Genomic DNA, 24,244 nt, shown 5'->3' with positions numbered 1-24,244 from the left:
AGGGCAGAATGTTTCTGTTCAGTCACTGGTTGAAATATTACCTTTTTATTCTACTTCTTTCTTTGCTTTACAAATACTGCATTATAAAAACAAAACAAAACCACATAATTAATCTGCATGAGATAGCTGGGCTTTGAAAGTCTCTTCTGACTGTGTACGTATGTCTGAAGTTTTTTTCTGCAGTGTCCAAAGCACAAAGAAAAAGTTGTGAGAGGCAATACTACCACTATCCTAGGAGACTGAAATATTTTCTGAAACAAACTACATCCTGATCCCTGTTGTAAGGGATGTACAAAGTCATGTGGGGTTTAAAACCAAAAAAGAAAAATAAAGGCAGTGTCAAACAAATTCTTTTTTTTCATGTTCATTCATAGTTTATTAATGACTGCATTAAAAACCCAAACAAACATAATTTCAGAGTCTCTATTCAAATGTGAATGTTTAATCATAGAACTGGGGGACCTAGCCAGCCTTCCTTTTGCTGTCTTCTACCTTTATGCAAATTGTAAGCAATTTATTGTGCTCTGGGTTTTACTCCACAACAAATGCTTTAATACTCTTTAAAATCACTTCAATTATGCCATATAATAAGTATACAGTAAACTCTGTGCTTGGAAGTATGCATATGCATGATGAAAATGTACTTAGGAAACACATTTCAGTTTCAAACTTCCAAATCATTGTTGTAATAAACAGTGACTGAAATTGATTCTAAAGTTCTAACAGGTGGTTAGAGTGTCGTACTGGATTCTGATCTGAATCAAAATGTAAAACATTTTTACATCTGAAGTACAACTTGGCTTATTTTAGGATATTGCTTTGAGTTTGGAGATCACTGAGTATTTTCATTCTCATTGATTTCGAGAAGTACCTGTTTCTCAGAGATGGTGAAGGGGCAGGATATGGAACGGATCTCTAAAGCGTGTTTGTCTAAAACCAAATTGGCCTTCCTGAAGGCCACGGTTGTTATGCTGTGCTTCCCTTTGGATCATTTACTGGGAACACGCTTGTAGACAGTTCCTCCTGACAGTGAGGAGTTAATCCAGTGAAGCTGGTGTTCTCGTTTGCTTTCTCCAGTTCTTCTGTCTGCAAAGTGTTGGCAGCATTTTGTGAGATTTTGTTAGGTGTATACTTTGTCCCTTATTTTCTTCTTAACAAATGTTTGGGCAGTTGAAGTATTATTTTTTTTTTCCTTTTTTTTTTTTTCCCCGCTGAGTCGTATCCTTTTGGCATTTGTCTTAGTTGTTCAAACCAAACCTGTGTACCATCAAAAGAATAATGATTAATTATAATACTGGCAAGATCTTTTCTTACAGGACTATGGGTTTTGTTCTATATGTTCTCAATGCTTTTTGCTGGCAGCTTTTTCCAAGAGCAATAATGAGACTTATAATTTTTATTTTCTTCTTAGAATATTTGTTGGGTAGTGAATCCCACAGGGAAATCATGTAAACCTGTGAACTGAGAAAGGATATTTTCTTGTAAAGTTAAGTGTTTTGTTATACTAATAAATGTTACAGGTATTTTGTAGTGGCATTAGTTGCTTTGTCCTCATCAAACACAGGCCAAAAGGAAGTGATAGCAATGTCACCTCTGATACTACACTGCTCGCACTTCTCACAGGTGCAGTCTCAACGTGCTCAAAGACACTCCATCAGTTGTACTGGTGTTTTAGCTACTATCTGGTTAAGTTCTATCTAATTACAGAAAGGATGAAACAGATGTCCTGACACTGTGTTTTAGTGATGGTTGTTAAGCTCTGGTAGAAAAAAGACTATGAGAATTTTCATCTCCCTGTTTCTTCGTAAAAAAAATCCTTTTTCCTTTTGGTTGAATTTAACACGCTATGGCAGCTGGAATGGAATAGGAATAGTATATATTCTTCCTTAACTACAGTTCTTGCCATTTTCAACTATGTTCCATTTTGTGTTTTTCAGGCATTTCTTGTTTAAGACGTCTTCTGGAACTACTCCACTGTTCAGTAGTTCTTCCCCTGGTTACCCGTTGACCTCAGGAACAGTTTATACTCCACCTCCCAGACTGTTACCTAGAAATACATTCTCCAGGAATGCGTTCAAGCTGAAAAAACCCTCCAAGTATTGTAGCTGGAAATGTGCTGCTTTATCTGCAATTGCCGCTGCAGTCCTGCTTGCCATCCTGCTAGCATATTTCATAGGTAAGGCTGTGTTTTCTCTGTCAAATCACATGGCTATGTCAGCAAAAAAAAAAATTCAGCAGAAAAAAAAGGATGGTCAATCTCTTTCACAGATTTATGCTCTTAATGAGCAAAGAAAATTATTATTCCTCGTATTGAGTAATGAGAAAAAATAAAATGTTCAGGTCCCGTTCACTGTCATAAGAGCAGTGGAAGCAAGAAATCAATTCAAGATTCTCAATGTGCATTGTTAACTTTAGGTGTCAGATATGCATTTCTTATGGTCCAAACAGAAGGTGATAATGATTTTTTGATGCACTATCATATGTTTAAAAAATATTTGGAAAAAACCCTGTGATAGGTGGTGCATCCATATAAGTAACAGAAGGTACTGACATTTGAATTCAAATATTACCATCACATGCTGCCTTTGGATAAAAACCACAAAAGCATTTTGATTAATAAGTCTCGGTCTATATCTGTCTGTCTGCCTAAATTCCAGGTGGTTTTAGATCAAAATAGTTAGGTAATTCCATTTTGTGGGCTGCTGTTTTCCATATTCCACAGGTTCTCAGAATTTTCTAAGAACAAATTTAGAATGGGAACTAAATGTTGTACTTATTTCCTGTGATTAATATATTAGTACTGGCCACACCATGTCCTAATTCTTTCTGTGGTTTTTCAATATTTTTTTAACATGCTTCTGTTATTTAGTCTTTCTTAATTTTAGTTAATTTCTGATTCCCACATGCCCCCCTCCCCCCTCCTTGTCTGTTGTTTTGGAGGTTTTCCAAAGTGCCTACACAGCTAGCTGTGCATTTTGCACCATTTACAGTGGCTTCAACGATAAGTTGGTGGCAATGACATGCTGCACAAACTCTCTGTCTTCTCTGAGTAAATGGCAAAATTATGGTAGCTTGTCGATATTTTCTGTTAATACTTTCCAGACCTATTCTGTGTGGTGTTTAGTTTGTTTCTGAAACTGTTCTCATATATAGTTCTCAAAAGACCTATATATGATGTACTGAATTCTCTCCCTATTCTCTGCGTCTGAAGAGAATAATTTTTTAGGTTGTTTGGTTGTTTGGTTTTTTTTTTTTGGGGGGGGGGGTGTCCCATATAATCTGATTTAACAGGATAGGCAGTGTTTTCTAAGGAAACCCCATTTTTCATACTAATGAGCTTTCATATGTAATTAATGTATACAGTAGTAAGAGAGAGCTGACTGGCTACTTTAATGCTGCTGTCTCTTTAGGCCAGGCCTACATCCCAGCATACTCAGTGCTCAGAGCTAACTATCCTTCAGTATTTCTCCTGCAGGAGACCTCAGAAGAATAACAGGCTTAGTTTGATATATAAATAAAAATATTGGAAAGCACATGATTTATTGAACTTGACAGTTATCATACAACAGCTTTCTGTTTGAGTGATTATGCACACGGGAAATGATATTCTGCAAGTTGAATATTTTAATCATGCACATAACTTTGAAGTGATGGATTATGAAATATATTTTTCCTTGGTATTTAGGTTACTGTAATCTAAAGCAAAGCTTTGCAACATGGTTATTTCTTGATACACTTTCATACACTAAGACAAGAGTGAATGTCAGCCAATGCATCGACCCTTAATAATTGATGAATGATCTATCATCTCAAGTAATGACGTGATACATTTTGACAGAAGTTTTTTGATGTCTTCTTTCCTGACTAAAGAATGATGAGCACAATAGAGTTGGCTAGGAACACAGGAAAGCAGGTTTTAGGAAGAGAGTGTTGGTTCAAGGATTAAATAATAAGCTACCTGACAAGCTTCGTGCCATACACAGTAAAGAATAAGTATATTGAAGAGTAGCTGTCAAAACCAGAGAATAGGTGCAATTAATCCTGTGAATAAATTTGATGGATCCACTGTGATCATAATTTAAAGCAATGGAAAAAGGAGAAAACAAAAGAAAACTAAAAAGTAGTTGCATTGCCTTAGGTGCATGAGAACAACAGGAAGATAAAAGGGATGTGCTTTGGTTAGGCCATTCGTTAATTTAATTCCCTCACTCTCAGGAAATCTCGTATGATTCATTCCACATGACAAAGAGCAGGCATAAGGCCATCAGCTATAAGCTCATCCACCCATCAAAGTGCTGGGACTTGCTGTCTTCCGAAAGCACAACTTAAGGTGCTAAAAAACACAGACACACACACAAAAAAACCCCTAGCCAGAACCCCCCAAAACAACTACAACCTGAAGCACCTTTCCTTGTTCTGCAGTTCTCTGGAGGATTAACTTCTGGGTATGTGCAGAACTTGAGTCCTGGGAAAACTAAATATCCTTTCTCATGGGGAAGGAGCAGCAATGCAAAATAGCGGCTGTCCCGCTCTTCTGCAGCTCTTTTGGAGCTCCTGACCTACTACTCCCTGAACTGCTGTGAAGACAAAGTAACTGTCTTGCTCTGTCAGGAGGAAAAATGTTTTTCTGTTTTCAACACAGGTGACCAGAATAATGTTCAGATCAGACCGAAATCCCAGTTCTGTCCTAATCATTGAGACAGTGGGAAAGTGAGAGCTGTTAATCTACCAGGAGAGCTGGCAGTCTTGGGACGAAGAAAGATGTTAAGTTCCCCCAAGACATGCAGGAGGAAGGGCAATACCCCATATTGCAGTAACTCCTCCTGATGTATTTTGCTGTCAGATCTTCAGGCTTAGGAGAGGCTTTAAAGGTGCTGATGATGGTTTTCTGCCATCCACAGAGAGTATTTCTTGCTCTCCACCATAGCAGAGGTTTTATCACTGGGGATACGTTAGTTAAAAGTAATAGTTACAGAAAAAGTCATCAAAATTTGCAGCAAATGATTCTGCTGCTTAGGTCTGTCAATACATCTAGGCTGTGTGAAGATGACCATATCAATGTTAATTAAGATTATTGCAGGACTAAATGAAAAAGGCAATCCCTGCCAGTATAAGGTAAATTATATCGAAAGAATGCTCTGAAGTTCTCATAGTCTTCAGGATTTCTAAATGAATTGTCCCATAATAAAAGAGATGGGGGAATTGATAGGGATAGATCACTGAAAACTTGCTGTCTACACATTTAAACATGGGACTTTCAGAGGGCTGCCAAAGATTATGGGGTGGCATGAAAAAAAATTCTAATAATGGGCCATTTAAAGAGACAAGCAAGAAAATTATCATAAGAGATAGAAAATAATAAATATTTTAAAAATCATTTAGGTGTTGCTGTTGCCTTTCTGATAACACAAAAAAATAAAAATACAGTGAATGAAATGAAAGGGCAGCATGTTTAAAGCTTTAAAAATAAATTCACAGTGCATAATAACCTTTGGAACTTTGCCACACTACATAGTTAATGTTAAATAAAGATACTACTGAGATTTTCAGAAGTTAAAACATTTGTCAAAATAATTATAATATGCCTTGTTAGAAGGAAAACTTGGAGTTTCTTTTCTTTTTTAAGATACGTGTAGACTGATGGTTTAAACAGCAAAATGTCATCAAAGTTTGGCTGTTTACGTAGCCTTTTCCTTTATAGAGCAGACAGTACCATTGTATCGGATTTTCCAAAATCTTCCTCTGAAACTTACCCTGGCTGATGTCCGGGAAAAATTCCTACAGGTCTGGGTGGCACTGGTCTGCTGTGTTGTGGCATGTGTATGTGCAAAATATGCTTGGTTTTGTATGGGTGCGGTTTACCATCTTAGATGTACTGTTCTATACCTGAATTCCTTTACCCTGATGGAGTTTCTGCAGAAAATTTGACACACATCAGTCACCAGGCTGAAAACAAGTCAAGTAAATTTGGGGTTATTTGTTAAAGGGATAGACATAGGCAAAAAAATTCTCAGATTGTTTTCATGAAAAAGAGCTTTTTAAGATGTTTCTGTGGCTGAGTGTTATACTATTTTTGACAGCAGAAAACAGGAAAAAATCACTTCAGTTAAATTTTTTCTTACACTGTATACAGAATGCTTATTTAATGCCAGGTTTATCACTTCTCCCCTGTTTCTTCAGTAGCCATGTGGAAATGCAATGCAGAGCATATGTTGCTAGTATTGCACAATGTTTTGGTAAATTCCAGCATGCAGTACGTAAATACAATTGTCGACAATCCTGAGACATACGTCATTTCACAAAGCCCAGGAGTTATTCCTATTATCCAGGGGTGACATATAAAGAATGTAGAACCAGCCATTCAAATTAGGACATCCTGAAGACATTGGAGTGGTGGCAAAACCCAGTTACAAGAAAGTAATTTATAAAGTGTCAAAAGGAAAGCATATACCACACATACTGTCTTTGTCAGTATTCACTTAAGGGGTTAAGGGAGTGATGAAAGCATTTGTCATGTTAAGTGAGTTTTTAGCTCTTAGATTCATGCCAAACTTGAAGAGGGGGAAAAAACAGAAAATAAGAAAGAAGGAAAGAAAAAAGTCACCTTGTGTTTTTCACAAAGTAATTGCTGCCAAACTTAAATACCGCATTTTTGTAAGCCTTTACACTGCTCTGATTTCTGCCAATCTAACTCTGAGCATCAAAGAACATTTGACCATCAACATGTCAGTATATTAAAAATGTTGTAATTTAAAGTATTTAGAATTTCCCTTGGAAAAAAAATAGTATCTTGAGACTCATACTGATAACTATTCGAGTACTTGATACTATTTTATCTACTCCTATCATGTGCAAGAAGATAAAGGAAAAATAAAAGGAAAATGACAGAAAGAATATGCTTGCACTACGTTTTTAGTGCATATGTTGCACATGAAAACATTATTACACATCTATTTTTCAGTGTTATTTGGCTTTAAAGGCACAAGGTTTTCTGCCTAAACTTAAAATTATACATTCATTTCTGTGCTATAGAAAAGGCTGAATTGCCAAAGGGTCTGGCAGTTAATTAAGAAAATGAAAATGTCTTTTTTAAAAATTTATTTTATTCCCTATATATATTTAAAATCAGAGCCTGAAAAATAGCTGTGAACAGAACATAAGGCAGATAGGCAAATAAACAGTTAATTTATTTGGTTATGCATCTTATACCCACAAAAGTATTAGTTTCTGTGACAGTCAAACGATAAAATGTATGGAGTTTGTGAAAACTATTAAGACTTGGAAGTGGAAGTCTCATCTTTATTCTGCATCAAATATGTGTATGTACCACATCTGCATAAAATTGTATTCTTCAGGTGTTGATATCAACTTGAATTACTTTATTCCCACATATGACTGAGGTATTGGCTAATTTAAGTGCTTGTATGAAGTTTCTTGCTAATTCATAGTTGCAGTTTCTTCCATTCATAAGTCCAGTTGTCTTTTTTACCGTAATTCTACAGAGCAGCATTCTCAAAACGGTTCGCTCAAGTATATAACTTATGTATCAATTGATTTTTTCTGAGTTGTTTTTGACAAATGGCAACCTAAGTTTCATTTGATTTCCTGTGTCGCATTTGTTGTTTTTGGCTTGTAGAGTCAGGAAACCACCGACTTTGTCTTGTCCACACTTCACTGAAATAAAATATGCCAGATATTTTGAAAACCAAGACTGAAAAAAGGGAAAGCCATGCAAAGATGGAACCTCTGAGAGGTAGAGGTCATCTGGCTGCCAGTCACTGCTATCAGATTCACTCGAAATCAATGTAAACCGAGGGAGCTCTGTGTCTTGCAAGATTAGCTGATGACAGAAGGTTCTGTTCTTAAATTTGCATTGAAAATAGGTGTCAGTTAAGGGGCAATAATTAAATTTTAGAATGTGCCTGTCATATTCTAAATGTCACACATTCAGTGATTCTTATTGACTTATATCAGTCAATCTGAGAGAGAAAAGAGGAGAAGTAACTCAGTAAGCTTGTCTGCCGCTACTGCTGAGAAGAGAGGCTTTGAGCCTTTCAGGGAAGAGCATCTGTCCCCATTCCATAAGAAAACTATGCACTAGTGCTGGGAATTGTGGAGCCTGGCTCCAGGAACTTTAGATGTGGCTTTCCAGCCTAGCAAGTGTCCTGCTTCACAGTTCAAAGCTGTGAGAGATTCCTTCAGCAAAGGAAATAATTTTCCTAAAGACAAAGTGCTCCAGCTGCTGTATATGCATAATGCCACAAAGAACGGGAGGACTTTTATGTGAAGTTACTGAGGTATAGTTTGCCTGTGCTTTTCCTGAGTCAAAGAGAAATGCTTGATTTACAGATTTGTTCTCAGAAAGCCCAGTGTACCTATCGTTTTGCCTAGCAGAGCTCTCGGAGCTAATGGAAGAAGCCGTCTTTCAGTGTGAAAGGGCAGCATGATCAGCCTGTTCCATTCTCTTTGACTTTGCTGAGGATTTTCATACCGTAAACCTCAGCACTTGAAACTAGACTGAGGCTAATGTTTCCATAACACACAAAGTGCTATCACGTGCTTAGCACTTGAAATGGAAACCCATTTCTGTTTAGCTACAACGCTGAACAAACTTACTCTGAAACCTTGGAAAGAAACAGGAGGCACAAGAGGATGTTTTCTTTTGGGGTGTATTATTGGTGTTGTGTTTGGGGGGGACACATTTTTATGTGTTTTTTAACGCATATTAATGCACAACACAATCTAGGATGGGTTGAGAAAACACTTTTCACAGATGCTGGTAGTGCTCCCCAGAAGCTGTTAAAATATATTGCTGTGAACTTGAGTCAAGTAACATCACTGCCTGGCTGATGCTAGCTATATTATCTGATGATGCACTGCTCAAAACATGTCGTGTGGTAGAGGTTAGCATCACAAAAATGAGCAATGTGATGTAATAGGGTAGCAATGGCTAACCTGGAAATTTTAGTGTGTTTAAAATTAGTAGTTTAGTACAATTATTATTTATACAGTACAGGTTTGGGCTTTTTCTACTCAAACCTGCAAGAATGGCTTCCTTGGAGGTGCTTCTGCTCCTCCTCCCCCAGCTCCAGTTGTGAAGTACATGCTGTGCTTCACATGCATTGTCATTGTCCTACCATGCACAAACTAGAAAATACCCTGGCTTTCATAATGGCTGTGCAACGGCGCCTATTCTCACTTTCATCAGTGCAAATACTGAATATTATGATTTTTATTTTAATTTTTTTTAGTCTAGGTTTTAATCCCAGAATCACAGGTATGAAGTCTTGTCAGGGCAAAGAGATAGCAGAGATAAGAAGATGCAAAACAAGTCTAGCAGCAAGTCAGGGGAGAAAATGAAGAAAAAGCTTTGAGATACTTTAGTGAGACATGCTTTATAACCTAGCCCAACATACTGAGATGAGACCATTTTTCAGGGGAAGGGTGAGCATAAGGGATATTGAAGATTAAATTTTGCTAATATGATGCCAAGTCAGAGATACCTATCAAATAAAACTGTGGTCATTCTCCCTGAAAAGTCAATGTTCAATATCAGTGTAAAATGTCTCATTTCTGTCTAGGGAGACATTGCTCTGTTAGCAGCTATTTATATTGAGATCACCAGTTGATAGTTTATGGATTCATTTATATTGATTATTTGTTGCTGTGCTTCTTTGTTAACTCACTGTGCTGTTTTGCATTTAACACACTTCTGGATTTTATTCATTTAAGTGTAGAAGTACATGTTTGCCTTTAGGAATATAACTGTTGCTCAGTGGGGTAATAGCAGATTGAAAGATGTGACATGGATTTTCTAAGTGTGGGTAATGCAGCTCTGACAACACTATTATGAAAGCCATGAAAAAAACCCAAATAAAGAAAACTTAAGCATACTAAAGAAAGAAGAGAATATTCAAGGAACTTGCAGGAAGAAAAAATATAAAAGTGGGAATTAAATTCAAGTTGTGAAAATAATAAGACAGGGTAACAGACTACAGAAATTATGGAGCAAAAGAAGTTGAACACTAGGAAGAGAAATGACACATCACTACAAAATGACAGAAAACTTTGCTCACCATATAATATAACATGGTGAGATTATCTTCTTTCAGTAATTTAAAAAACTGTTTATGAAACAGTTTTCAGATTCATTTCAGCTTCTGCCTATTCAGGCTTTAATTCTACGTAGTCTTGAAGCACCATGCTTTGAGCCACCTGCTCATGTCACTAGTTGGATAAAAAAAAAATCCAGCTATCTTATGTGTTCTGTATGTCCAGTAATAAAGTTGTTGCCTTGCCAAGGTCAGTGCATCTGAATAGCACGCCATATTCATGGGGTGTTGTGCCTTGTTATTAATGCCTTACATGATAGCCTTGCAGTTAAAATCAGGAAAAACAGTGTCTTCCATGACAGCCTGCCTGATCCCTGGGACAAATTTGCATTCCAGATTTATGTTTACAGGTTTATAGGATAATTCAGGTTGGAAGGGACTTCTGGAGATCTCTGTCTTCTGCTCAAACCTGAATCATCTCTGAAGTCCAGTGTGGTCTTGAAGACCTCCAAGGACAGAGATTGCACCACCTTCCTGGGCAACCTGTTCCACTGCTTGATTGCCCTCATGGGGAAAAAGTACTTCGTTATGTCTTGAACCTTGCTTCAATATATATTGTCTGTCCTCCTCTGGCCATGTACCGGTGTGAAGAGCCTGGCTTTATCTTCTTGATGACCTGCAGGTATGAGTAGGCTGCTTTGAAGCCCCCCACAGCTATTTCTCCCCCAGGCTCCATAAACCCAACTTCATGAGCCCCTCCTCCCAGCGCAAGTGCTCCAGCCCCAAACCATCCTGGTGGCATCTGCTGGACTTGCTCTGGTTTATCGATGCCTTTGTTGCACTGAAAGGCCCAAACCTGCATGCATTGTCCTAGAAGCAGACTAATGAGTGCAAAGCAGATGGGAATAGTCATCTTCCCCAGTCTTCTGGCCATGCTTCTGTTCCTGCAGCCTGGGATACTGCTGGCCTTGTTTGCTGCCAGGGCATGTTGCTGGCTCATGTTTAGTGCTCAGTCCACTGCGACCCCAGGGCCTTTGATGCAGAGCGACTCCCCAGCCAGTCAGTCCCCAGTTTGTGTAACTGCAATGAGTTATTCCCATTTCTAGTGACTTGAGGCATTTCTGCCTGAATGCATGCTAAACCCTTAAGATATGTAGTCCTTTGACTGAGTATGAGTGAGTGTTTGTTTTCCACAACAGAATTTGACCATGATGGGGATAGGTGAGCCAAAGCCTATTTTATGTACCAGATTAAGGGGTGTAGGAAGGAGAGGTTCCTTTTTTGACAGATGCATGTATACTTTCTTAATATTCAGGGAATTCTGTCCTACTTCATTCCTCATTTTTCTGACATCAGAAGCTTGAATTACAATGCCAAAATGAAGAATGTAGTTGGTTAGAAAAATCATGTTTTGGCTTGTATGTTGAGCAGATTTGATAATGAGAGAATCACTATTGAGCTCTACTGTGTGATTATTAGACACTGTTAATGTGTTTATCTTGGCTATTACTAAGTAATTACTAGAAAAGACAAGCATTTGTATTAATATAGCTTCTAAACACAAAAGGAATTTCATTCTCTTATGTTGATCTTGCAGAACCTTACCTAAAACTTTAAATATGCTCTGGGTTTAGTTTGTTTTCTTCTCTGGAATGGCCAGAGTTATCCCCCTGTGTTCTGTTTAATTTTTAAAAGGTAATATACATAATGCATAACAGTGCTGCAGTTAATTTAATTTTAAGCTTTTTTTAATTTGCTGGTTGGTTGATCAGCTGATTTCTTCCAACATTCTTCTTACTAAATACTTTCTGAAGAAAGCCACAGAGTAGAAGATGTGTTCACATACTAATGCCAGTGTGGCGGAATAGGTTCCCCATTTGCTGTGCTGTTTCTGCAGCACTTTATTTGCCTTGCGGGAATTGACCTGCATTAGGCAAGACTCTTTGAAAGGTCAATCAGTCTATTGCATATGTGCTGCTTGTACCTGGATGCTAAAGGTTGTTTTGCTTAGGTCTGAATGTACTGCACTATTCTTGCAGTGACGTTTTATGTTTTGTATGTTTGTATCTTCTCTTTGCAGTGTATTTATTTCTCCTGCAAGAGACTTCCTACTTTCTGTAAGATGCAGATGACTGCACATAGCTAATATAGTAATCGGAGGCTGAAGAGTTCTTTGAAGAAGGCAGGAGATTATCAGAAGGCCCTATCCACGTCTCCTTCAGCAGGAGCCAAGGCATGAACTGCTGAGTCTCAGTATCCCAGTTTGGCTGCGTAAACCAGCTTGAGCACTGTTGTACCAACAGCAAGTGCAAAGCCAACCTGCTACTATCAAAAGATTTGGCAGCGTAGCTGGAATATTCTGTGTAGTCAGAAGAACAACATTACAAATTTTCAAATTTTAATCAGGAAATTAGTGCTACAGCTATGCCTCCTAAATATGGAAACCATGAAACCCATGTGTAGTTCTAGGGGAGCTAGTCTGATCCAAGGCTTGCGGTTTATCAGCAAACTCAGGTTTTGCTCCTGGTGGTTGAAATCAGTCCTCACTGAATTCGACTTGTGAGGGTAACGTTTTGTTTGCAGAAGAGATACTTCTTCCATCAAAACGTACTATTGCTAGAGGATTTCTGTGTTCAGTTATGAAAAGTCTTTAAAGGAGAGGAAAATAGTTCTTGATATGCTGAGAAAATTAATAGATGCTGGAAAAGTCTTGGGAGTGCATAGCAAGTGTCTCAAGGTAATATAAGGGTAGATATGAACTTATGACATCTTTGCTGGTCTGTGGTAAATGCAAAATCAAGTGAAATAGAAGTTAAATAGTTTCACAGCAGGCATGCTAACAGTTACCAGAGAAAGGCAATACAACACTGTAGTCCCATTTACCTCTGCAGTAATGGGTTAGCGTGCCTATATCATATAAGGTCTTTTCCAAGGAGAGAACTGTACGTGTTTGTAAGAATGTGGTGCAGAGCTGGGACCTAAAAATAGACAATTGTGTTAAAACTGGCCACAAGGCAGCAGAGAGCATAAAGAGAAGAGATGCAATTTAGGCCTGTAAGATTTATTGAGCCAAAAGTTTATTTCACCTGTTATTTCTTTCTTCATGTATGTCCCCTTCTGCATCTTGAGACTCCATTAATCACTGAAATGCAAAACTCCAACCACATGAGAAAAAAGAAAGAAGAGCCCATAATGGAGCCTGCTCATTAAGAAAAGCTCAGGGATCTGATAAGTCTTACTTTTGCATGGCAAGTTTTAACTTCTTCTTTTTCTTTTTTTCTTTCTTTTTTTTTTTTTTAACATTGTTATGTCATTTTAACTCTTAAAATAATGTTATTGTCTTTACAGCCAGAATAAATGTCAATGTTCTCTAACATGGGTCAAGGTTTGGGGGCTTGTTCATTAAGAATATGAGGGTCTTTTTCAACAAAAAAAATTTTCCTGCACCTCTGGAGGCTTACTGAAAATCCTCAAATAAATAATAGAAAAACAGTGATTTAAAACCTAATTTCTAATACAAACCAGACCAGGCTGTCTAGATGAAGAATAAGCTTCAATAAATGGGAGACAGACGCAAGCCTCTTCAGTATGAAGAGTAGCGAGGATGCAGAAATAGAAATCGGTTTTTCATTACATGAGGGATTATGCTTCGGTCTGAAATGCCAAATATTCTGTGGACCGCAGCTGCACTTTCTGTCTGCTGTTGTATTAGCTGGTAATAGTAAAACAATGATGTGATGGTGGAGACAGCTATTTGTTCTCAGAAATACAGAAAAGTTGTTTTCCTTTCCTTTGCTTGGATTGCCATATTGTACTCCATGGCGTATCTTAAACCTCTATCCTTTTGCAGCAAATGGGCTACAAATTAAAATATACATTCTCCTTGAGCACCACCTGAGGATGCACATACAGCTGCTGATGTGCTCCCTTAACCAATTTTTCTTCTGTCGTTCTGACACTCCTTAGTCAATTCAGGGACTCGTTATTTGCTTGCACGCCTGGGTCACTGTAATTGCCTAAGCAGCCACGGGCAAGTGCTGCCAATTAGGCCTGTAGCTAAGGATGTGTGTTACTGTTACTGAAAGCAGTGAATTTATAAACATTCAAGAAAACAGCAAGATGCATCTTGCTACTTGATTGGTTTTCAGTCATTTGCTCAGCGCTGCCTACTCTGATATTAACAGCGAGACTGGAAATAGTACTGGTTTTCAGGATGTACTTTGGTGAAGGGTTTCACTCAGTCTCATCATAGAATATTTGTAAAGCAAAACTGCTGAGGTTGAAAAGCTGTGATTTTCATCTCTTAGATTTTATATGGCTCTCTGACAGAATGAGTTTTATCTTTTGCTCTGGGACAAATAAAGGTTTAACAACATCTAATACAGGCAGTTCTCTTCAGCTTTAGATTTTTTTACTTTTTTCCAGTCAAAAGTCTATGCATGTTCTTGCTATAAACATCACTGTGAAAATAGTCTGCTTAACTCTATTTCACCATGCAATGAAGTATTGTTTTAATATGTTGCTGAACTTTTTAAAGTGAGTATTCATAAATCATTCGTCTTTTCTCCCATATTTACCCGTAGAAAACTGTAAATTGTGAGAACAGAAAAAGGCTTTTAAATGCGGTGCAATTTGCTTACCATTGATTTGAAACTCTTGGAATACTAGACACACAGCAGGTAAACAGAAAGAGTGGGAATTTGCTTTGCTTTGCTTTTGGGTGCATTTGAAAACGTTCACATTTGAGTGTGGTTTCCATGATCTGAGGAACATATATTTAGCATGGAGTTGACCGGTTTTGAATTCCTGGATACCAGTTTCAAAGCTGTCCACATCCCAACCTCCATTTCTGACCCAAGTGTTTTGCTGATGGGTGGTCCCCAGTACAGTACAGCACAGCTGAGGTCTGGGTCATTGGGCAGGTGCAGCCTGCTAGAGCAATCCATGCAGTCCCTGCGCTCATTCTGGCAGCATCTTTTTCAAGGGCCCCAGTGACACGGGAAAAGAACGATCTGCAGGTTGTGGATTGTGCTACAGATCCTCCCCTGCCAGGCACTGGCAGCTCTATGGCCAGAGCCTTGGGCTGCCAGTTCACATGGTGGAAGCCTTTGCCCTGTACCTGTGACCAGTGTGCACTCCGACATTTCCCAGGGAAGGGACAGCACATGGCCTTGGACTGACTTCATAAAATCCATCCTATTTTTTACCTTTTGAATATGGAGCCTTATTTTGAGCACAGGTCTTAGCTTTTCCTGATGGAAAGGTCCAAACCAAAGCTCAGGGCCCAAAGCTTGGGAATTGTAGGTCTCTTAACACATGGATATTTTTTTTTTTCAGCTGTCAGCTGTCCTTTACATACTTTCAGCAGATTTCAAGTGCTCTCCATTACCAGCTTCTGCTGTGTGCTACAACTTGTATACTCTGACAACCTCAGAGTAGTTTGAAAAAGAGGTAATGATCACATATGCTGCGTACCTGGCTTCTTTCTTTAGTATAGTCATGATTTTTGAATCTTTTTTTTTTTTTTAAAAATATATATATATAGTTGTACAAAGCAGTTTCCTAAGTTCAGTATTCAGGGGTTTGACACATGGGTGAATCACTCAACACAGCAGAGCACCAGGAAATTTCTGTGTGGATACTTTTAGCCAAAATTTGCAAGTTTTCTTACTCAGTTTTACTGTGGGACCCCAAATCCCTCTTTTTTTATATACAAAGGACTTTTGTATTTCTCACGAGGCAAAACAAGCCTCAGGTACCGAGGGGTAAGATACCGGGTTTGGGAGGTGGCAGTGATTCGGTCTTACTTTGCACAGTAAGGTTGCTCATGAAAATCTTAAGGTGAAACATTCACAGGTTTGATCAGAGGGCAGGAGGAAGGCTTTGAAAGTAAGTTGATTCTTTTGAACAGTCATTGTTTAGCTAGTCTCAGCCGTAAGGGTTAGGCACACAGGTACTGGTTGGTACTGGTGAAGGCATACAGTCATGTGGAAGATAGCTGAAACTTTGTTTCCCTGAGCTGGAAGTTTAAGCACAATCATGTCCTTTTTTGGCTGAAGGAAAATACGAAGTCCTAGATGCTTTCTCCTCATCCTGTAGAGCTGTGAGCTTCTTCCTACCCTCTTTTGCTGGCGTATCTTTTTGTGAAATATGTTTTCCATCAACATGCATGTGCACTATTCAGCATGTGTTCAGTCTATAGTAAGCTGTTACCTATCAGCCAGCTGGGGACTGGGGGGGCCTTCAAAACCCGTATGTGTCACCTTCATGAAAATATTCCCTTTATCAGCTCAGGAACTGGAAGTCTTGCAATTATTACCCCCGGTTTTCAGTAATTTAGTTGTCCTGCATGCCATTTACAAATTGAGACATTATTCCTTAGTATAAAATGCCATTTCAGTTTGAACTCTCTGACTAGTGTGGTAAGATAAAGATAATATTATTCTATGATAGTTTTACCTTTTAAAGCTTTTTCTAAATATAAACAGAGTTCTTCCCTAAAGCATTTTCTTGAAAGTCAAAGGTCTGGATTGAAATGGCAAGCTTATAATAGAGTTTGGGCTGTAGATTATGGAAAGGCCAAATTTGTAGTAGAGTGAATTATATTATACATGTCTCTAGTCTGCTTATTGTTTGTGTTTATATGTATAGATGCCTACAAATTGAACAGATTACCACATATATATTATACTGATCTCTTTCGCTGCTTTCTGTTGTGTTACTAGATGCACTTACAACACAAAAGACTATGTACATATGTCTTACTAAAATAATATTACTATAAATTGACAGAAACAATGACAATATTTCCCCTATTTTTTAGGTTGCTTAGTTTATGCATTTGTCAGAATTTCACCCTAGGCCCATTCTTGAAAATATACCATGTGTATCTTTCTGATGTTTGTTGGAAATGCACCTGTACGTAAAGTTGGGAATGTGAAAATTAATCATAGGTTGTGTAGGCTTTTCTGCAGCAAGGGAGACATTTACAAAAATAGCTGAGGCAGTAACTGGAAATACCTTCATTTTCTTTGCTGAAATTCAGTTTCTCAAAGTGTGCAATGTTTTGGAGTACTCTAGTACATATTCGCCACCAACACTGATAATTAATTACAAAATTATACTCTTTTATAATGAGAAATGTGACTTAGACCCATTGTTGCTACAGGGTTGGCTGTAGTTCCAGTGCAGCAATTTGCGTAAGTTTTACTAGAGCATACCTAAGGTTCATTGAGCACTAAATCTAGACTCTCCCAACAGATCTACAGATAAGCTGGGTCTGCAGGAAACTGCTGTTGCCTGTGTATGTTTTTGTGAAGGAGGGCACTAGAGAAAGTCCTTAGGCAGAAGCCATTTAGGGCAAAGCAGTTTGTCCCCAGTTATGAAGTTGGGAAGAATCCCTCTAACTCTTATTTTGACAGTAAGGTTTGTTTTAAAACCAGCGGGCAAAACTGCAGCTGAAAGTATTCTTAGACACCTCTAAAGCTTTAAAGGAAAGTTTTCTCTCTGTTTGGCTGGCTGAAGGTTAGATGCAATCTCCTGCGAACATGGAGTAAGGGGGGAGGCAGGGGGGCAGTGCAGATTTTTCACTTCTTCTTCTCTTAATGTAGGATCATCTGGATTTGACCATCCATTTCTTCCCTGCCCTTGGCAGTGGTGCAGGCACCACTTCACAGTGTCTCTCTGGCACCATCAATCTGTTGTATGAGCTTGCAAGTCAGAAATTGGCTGGGATGCCATGCTAGGAAAACAAATAGCACTAGTGTCCCAGCCAAGGACTAACAGATGGGGCTAAATTCTGCTATCCTCTTAGTAAATCTGGCTAGAAAATTGATAGCCAGCTTTTTCAACTTAAATGGAAACAAAGTTTGTAATCCCAGGTCTACAAAAGGAATTTAACGTACCACCTCCTAGCACTTGCCTCTGTGGTTGAAGTTAGGGTTGACAGATTTCTTTTAATCATAGCATTTTATTTTTTTCTTCCTCCCCCAGCAAATTGTATTTCCTTATGGGCATTTTAATTCTTGCCCGTCTGGACATCTCTAGATGACCCAGATATTGCTGGTGTCTTTCAAGAAAATGCAGTATTAATTATGCACTTGGATTTTACTGAGGGAAAACACATAATCTGTGGTGTTCTCTTAATTAAACAAGAGTTTGTGTAGAAGCCAGTAGTCTAAATTTTAAATTCCTTAAGAAAAAGTGAGCATCTTATTTAGGAGCAATAAAAATTTTGTAAGTTTTATTTATTTGTAAAGGAATAGCTGCTGTGATTGAAATTAAACATGGAATCATGCTGCTTCTGATTAATTCTAGCACAGAGGAGCCAAAAAGAAAGGACTTGATCTTTCTGTAAATAGGCTAAAATAGCTTCTGGGAAGGAATGATAGTTGGAGGAATTGAAAAGGCAGACAAAAGTTTTATTTCCTGTCCAATGAAATTATTTATTCATTTTAAAAAAAATAATGCTTGAAGTTAAGGCTATGATTCACTGTTTTCTAGAATTGAGATGTTAATGCTTATACTTAATGCTAAGATAGTTTATAAGCACTTTACTGTGGGGAAAGTAAATGTTATTATTCCTACATTCTAGATGACTAAATTGAGTTTCAGTAATGTATATATTTTACATTACTGTAAAAAATGGATCTTAGGTCTGGTTTTGAGTGTATGTTTTGGGTAGTATCTGTCTCTATATTCTGGCATTTAATAGTAATGTAATAACTAGATCTAGTGAAGAGCTTTGGGTTTCAGAAGAAAAACATAGCACAAGGTGGTAAAGTATGATAGACATGCCATGCCTATTAAAACAGCAAAGCACGATAGACAATTTATGCCTATTTCCAGGTAGTTTATTGATAATCAAGCAGCTTCTTCACCCAGTGCTGAAATGATAACACAAGATTCACTACACTTGCTTTCCAAAGAATCCTATATGTTCACAGCACATTTGGAGCACTGTTTTAACATTGTTTTCCCTTACAGTAGGCAAAATAATTTGTTCTAGCTAACATCTCAGTACTTTTATTTATGAATAACTAAGATTTTGTTAGTCATTTTAATGAAGTATATCAGTATGCTGTTTAAGATGGGTTCTGATAGCCTATTAAAACTTAATATGAGTCAGCTAAGCTTTGGGGATTTGTGTGTCAGTGTTTTTCTCACTGTCCTGCTCCACCTAAGCACTAGTTCCCCAGCTAGTTTGATTTTCCCGGGTAACTTTATGCAAGAAGAGGGCTGTAGCCTTGTGTGCTACCAAGCAATTAAAATCTTCCTCTGGTCTTTTAGGATGCAGGGCTTGCTCTCCCAGCACAACCTTATCTATCCATCTTCATTTCAGAACCCCAAATTATTGTCCCTGTGGGGCAAAGCATTGTGTTTCAGGCTGTTTGCTGGGGAAACACTGCTCCTTGGAGAGGTGCAGTTGTTTCTGCACTTCTTTTCTTCCTGTAGGCCGAGCAGAGGGGAAATAGAAATCAGCATTCCCCAGCTCTGAGAAGGCTCAGGGGCAAGCAAGCCCATGACTTTAAGTAAATCCAGTTGTTGTTGGCAGGATATCAGGTATGATACCCTTTGCCCACACTCAGTGCTAAGTCACATTTTACCATTATTTTAGCTGAGGTATATTGTTTTTCCAGAATAGACAATGATAAAAGAGCAATTTCTTCAGAGTAGGAGTGAAGCTGGACCACTTGGGGAATCTTTCAGTGCTACTCGTATTCTGAGAATAAATGGCAAATATCGGATTCTGGGGCTATCAGTCTAGTCTTTTTTATTAGCAGGACAGTCATCTTAAAAATAAAATGAATTTAAGTACAATCTCACTTGACAGAAGCTGTAACAAAATAATGATTAAATATTTTACATTAATGCTCTGTTCTGAATGGAAGAAGACAAGTTTTATTCTATTTCCCATACAACTTGATGAACATAACTTTACGTGGCAAGGAAAAGGAGCAGTGTGTTATTTCTGCTTTCTGGTTGATTTTTTTTTGGAGGGGGTGCATCCCAGCCCCCCAGTGAAGCTTTCGAAATTGCTGTGTTTGCACAGTAATATGCCTTTTCCCACCTCTGGTTTACTCATCCATCTTCTAATGCTGATACTACACACTCCTCCTTTTGATCCATCGTGTGTAGGAGTTCTGTTTTGTTTGTGTTACTGTTAGTAGCGATAATGTGGTTCCTCACTTAAGAATCCGCAGGAACCTTGAGTCTGATTCCAAGGAAAGTAATTTGTATGTTACTACTGAAAAAAAAAAATCATAGTCTTGCAAAAGAAACAAAATATAAGGAGATGTGAATGTTAGCAGTATCTATTTGTTTGTGATGTCAACAACTCTGTTTGCCAGCATTCCCAAATCACTTTTAAAAATTTAAATAGTGGTTTTGTGGAAAAGACAGTGAATATTTTGGTCTTGACAGTAAGATCATGTTTTCATCAAAATAACCTGATACAGATTGATTAGGAGAGATGTAAAGCTACTTTAAATATCTTGTGTTTCTGCAATACAGATTAGTAAAACTTAGATTTGTCTTTCTTGATTGTTAAAGTTTGACTCTGTAGAATTTTGTTCAGTTTCTTGATAGCTTTTTATTCTTTGATTTCTCTGTGGAATTAGTATAGAAAAGTACAAATTTTGTTGTTGATGTATGTCAATTGAAACACAGCTGGGAATGTCTTATTTTACTGCTTTGAAGATTGCTCTTTAAGTGTTTGTATTCGGGTGCAACAGCAATGGTATGCAGTGTATTGTGCTACTAAAAAATTCAATAGCTTCAATCTACAGCATTCATATGCCACTGCCTGAGCATTTCTGCCAATAGGTCACAAGTGCAAAGATAGTCAGAGTCCTTCTCCTTCCTGTCTTTTCCTCATCCTCTCCACAGGTTCCATATATTTTGTCAGTTATCACCGCAGCAGGTGCTTTATGGCAGATAGAGGCCCAAAAACTGTGAATGGAGTAGCACATAATTTAGCAATTGATTTACAAAGCAGACACTAAAGGGAAAAATGCTTCTCTCTCTGATATCAGCAGGCAACCACGGAATCACCAGCCTATATGAATGCATACTACAGCTATCCATGAGGAAATTTTAAGGTAAACTAAGCTAAGCAGCACGCTGTGGCTAGCAGCTGGAAGATGTCGAAGACGGGTAACAGAGCGGAGCCTGTTCCAGTGTCAGGGTTAGTCACAGGGGCTGGATCCAGGCCGCACAGCGCCCGCCCGGCCATCCTCCCAGCACTCCTGGGCAGGCCCTCACCAGCCGGTCCTGCTTCCCTGTCACAGTCAGTCGTCCTTTGCAGGGCTTGTGTCAAGGAAACTCTTTAGTAATGACAAAATCAAATCTGTCTTTTGGGAAAAAAAGGAGGAAAACCAATGTTGTTATGCTTTATCTTCTCACTTGTGGCCAGCTCAGTCTCCAGCACACCAGGGCCTTAGGTACACCAGGGTAACGTTACTGTGGCCGCTTGAGGGCTGGTCAGATTTTGAATTGCAGCATTTCACAGTGTTTCTGACAAATCAAACGTGAGGATATTTAACACAGGCTGTTAATAAAGTAATATCTTAGGTGTCTACTGCATCAATATTTGCTGAATCACGCGCAGCCCTTCCCACATTTATTGTATGTGGGTTTGGTTATTGTGTTTCTGACATGGCAGAGACTAGCTTTCTCCCATTTTTCTTGGGAAACATGGAGAAATTGGGAATGATTGAGACAAAGCCCGTGTAGTGCTGGTGCCGGCGTGCAGGCCAGCGGGCGAGGTGACAGGGGGCCCCGCAGGCGAGAGGGCGGCGCCCCGGCATGGCAGGAGGCCACAGCAGGCCGCAGCAGGCCTCACAGTGCGGGCAGGAAGCCATGACGTGTGTGAGGAACAGGGCGGGTGACTAGGAACATCTGCGATGTCAACCTGGTGCTAACAAAGAAATTAGTTTCCCAGCTCACTAAACATTTGTTTTACCCAGAACAGATAAGGAGCCCCAGAGGCTCCAGCAGAGGGGATCTGGCCCTTTTTGTAGATGAGTGAAGACCCAGGCTTTCCTGAACTCTTTCGCTTTTCACAGTACTGAGCTTAGGGCTAGAAGCTTTAATTTAAAGTCTAAATCATGCAGAAGCTGATTAAAAGGTACTGAGGGAACAATCTTGAGTTAAGACTACAGGGTTTAACCCCAGATTTCTTTCCTTAGTCTAATTATCAATTAGACACGTTCCTGTTGACACTGCATTCTCCCTCATTTCACAAAGCTGACAGTGGCTGTACTCTTCATATGCAGAGTTAAGTTGATTCTTGGCTCTTACAAGGGAAAAATGCAGGTCACTTTAGTGTAAACCAGTCTTTCTTGCAAATACTAAGGATTTATTGCCATTTATCTAAAGATATGACAAAAACTGGTGTGGACTAGCCCCTGCACTTTTCATACAGTCCCACTGCATTCTTCCATGAAGAGATAAGTTCCATTTCACTGTTCTGCATGCAGCTGTTGAACTTCAGTTAGACAGCACCATGCCTGGCACTCTGGCAATGGGTCCATACTAAGGTGTAGCAGGCATGGGGTACTTTGTTGTCCATAGTTGGTCACAGAGCAGAAAACTGGTGCTGTGAAGAAGACCCAAGCCCAACATGCAGTGCCGTAGGGTATGTTCTTTCCTCCAACTCACTGTGGGGTCTGTTATGGAAATCAGTGGAAACCATAAAACATGTGACAAGTGGCCATGTAACACTTAAGCTATTTAGGCATACTTTTATTTTGATATCTACTATAATGAAACCTTAATATCCTTGCCATTGAATTTACATGACAGATCTAGTGAATAGCCTAGAAAATGATACCACTAATTAAGAGGTATCTTAAGGATTGGGTGCAGAAACAGGTAAAATGTATTCATTATGGCCCCATTCTGCAAAATTTATTCCCGCAATTATGGCCATCAATGCTGCCACAGCTATTCTCAAAAGTAAAGTCTGCATTTGTAGGTAAGATTTTGGAGGCTTGTTCCCAGTGTTCTGATATTTTAAGGGTTGCTAAGATACAGACAGAAAGGTAAGTTTATTTAATACATTTTTTTGAATGAATTTTATAAAATATTACTGCGATCTGTGGTTCACTAGGTTATATCTGAGGCTTTGCTGGAGTGGAATTGTCATGAAAAATAGTATGGACTTGATTCATGATTGCATTATTCCTTTTTCACACTGATATAGCTACATTGAAAATAATTGGCTTAGACCAATGGGGCATGAAAAAGATGCAGGGATGAATTTGGCTCTGTATCTTGAAATGGAATATGTGCCGTTTTCTGTTCAGCATTTGCTGTACCTTAAGAAAAATCATAAGGCAAATTGCATCAAATCACACTATTAAAAGAAACATTTTCCTGTTCTTTGCAGTAGAACTGATCTGAAACATTTATGTGTTCAGAATTTTCTCAAAAGCACAATCTTTTTCTTGTCCTGTATTTAAAAATTGATAACCAAGGGGAAAAGACTGTTGAGTTATAAAACCAGTTTTTTTCTTGTAATTGTGTCATCCACTGGTAAAACATAATTGAACTCAAGGTTTGCATTTGCAAATGACCTTGACTAAAGTTTTACAATTCAAAGAATTCATTTAATGACTTAGACTGTCTAGAACACCAGAATTACTTTATGGGGCAAAACCTGTGTAGCTCCCACTGAGGACCCTGTATACAGCAAAGTCAGAATGTAACTCTCGCTGCCTCTTATGGGACGGTTTTAGGCTCTGTTTACAAAGAAAATCAGTATGGGGCAGCAGTTCAGAGTAAGGCTGAGTGATCTTAGGAGTCTTATTCTTGCCTGTGGCTTGAAGAACTAGCTTGTAAAGTCTCTGGATGTACCTGGCTTGCCAATCTCCTGGAACCAGTAGCCCTTTATTGGCTCCAGCTTTGGGAATAATCTTCGCTTCATTGCTTTCTGCAATATGGAGGCTGGTTTATGTCACGAGGATGACATTTCTGGGTTGTGCATGCTGCATATTCCGAGCACTGAAATAGTTCCTACAAGGGCAAAGATGACTGTAACATGTGTGCTTTGGTTGTTGTAATTCCCTGGTTTACACTGCTGTGCTATATTGGTTATGGAAGGAATAAATAATGTATTTCTGTCTGTCAGCCCCCTTTGCTCCCTTCTCTCCTCTCCTCTCCTTTCCCAGATGGAGGCTGCAGGCTCAGGT

At 38.7% G+C, this 24,244-nt stretch overlaps 1 protein-coding gene across 5 annotated transcripts in view; it reads left to right on the top strand.

Annotated features, from left to right (window-relative positions):
• The window catches only part of TENM2 (teneurin transmembrane protein 2), a 698,288-nt gene that overhangs the window by 523,074 nt on the left and 150,970 nt on the right, over positions 1-24,244 (top strand). For all 5 annotated transcript variants that reach the window (XM_056349860.1, XM_056349859.1, XM_056349858.1 and 2 more), the window contains exon 8: positions 1,938-2,176. In XM_056349860.1, the coding sequence (XP_056205835.1) occupies positions 1,938-2,176 (239 nt within the window). The remainder of the gene's footprint in view (positions 1-1,937; positions 2,177-24,244) is intronic.

Source organism: Falco biarmicus, chromosome 8 (assembly GCF_023638135.1).
Source record: "Falco biarmicus isolate bFalBia1 chromosome 8, bFalBia1.pri, whole genome shotgun sequence".
In the NCBI taxonomy this organism is placed as follows: domain Eukaryota; kingdom Metazoa; phylum Chordata; class Aves; order Falconiformes; family Falconidae; genus Falco; species Falco biarmicus.
Note: the sequence above shows the minus strand (reverse complement) of the source record. Positions and strands in the feature narration are given on the sequence as shown.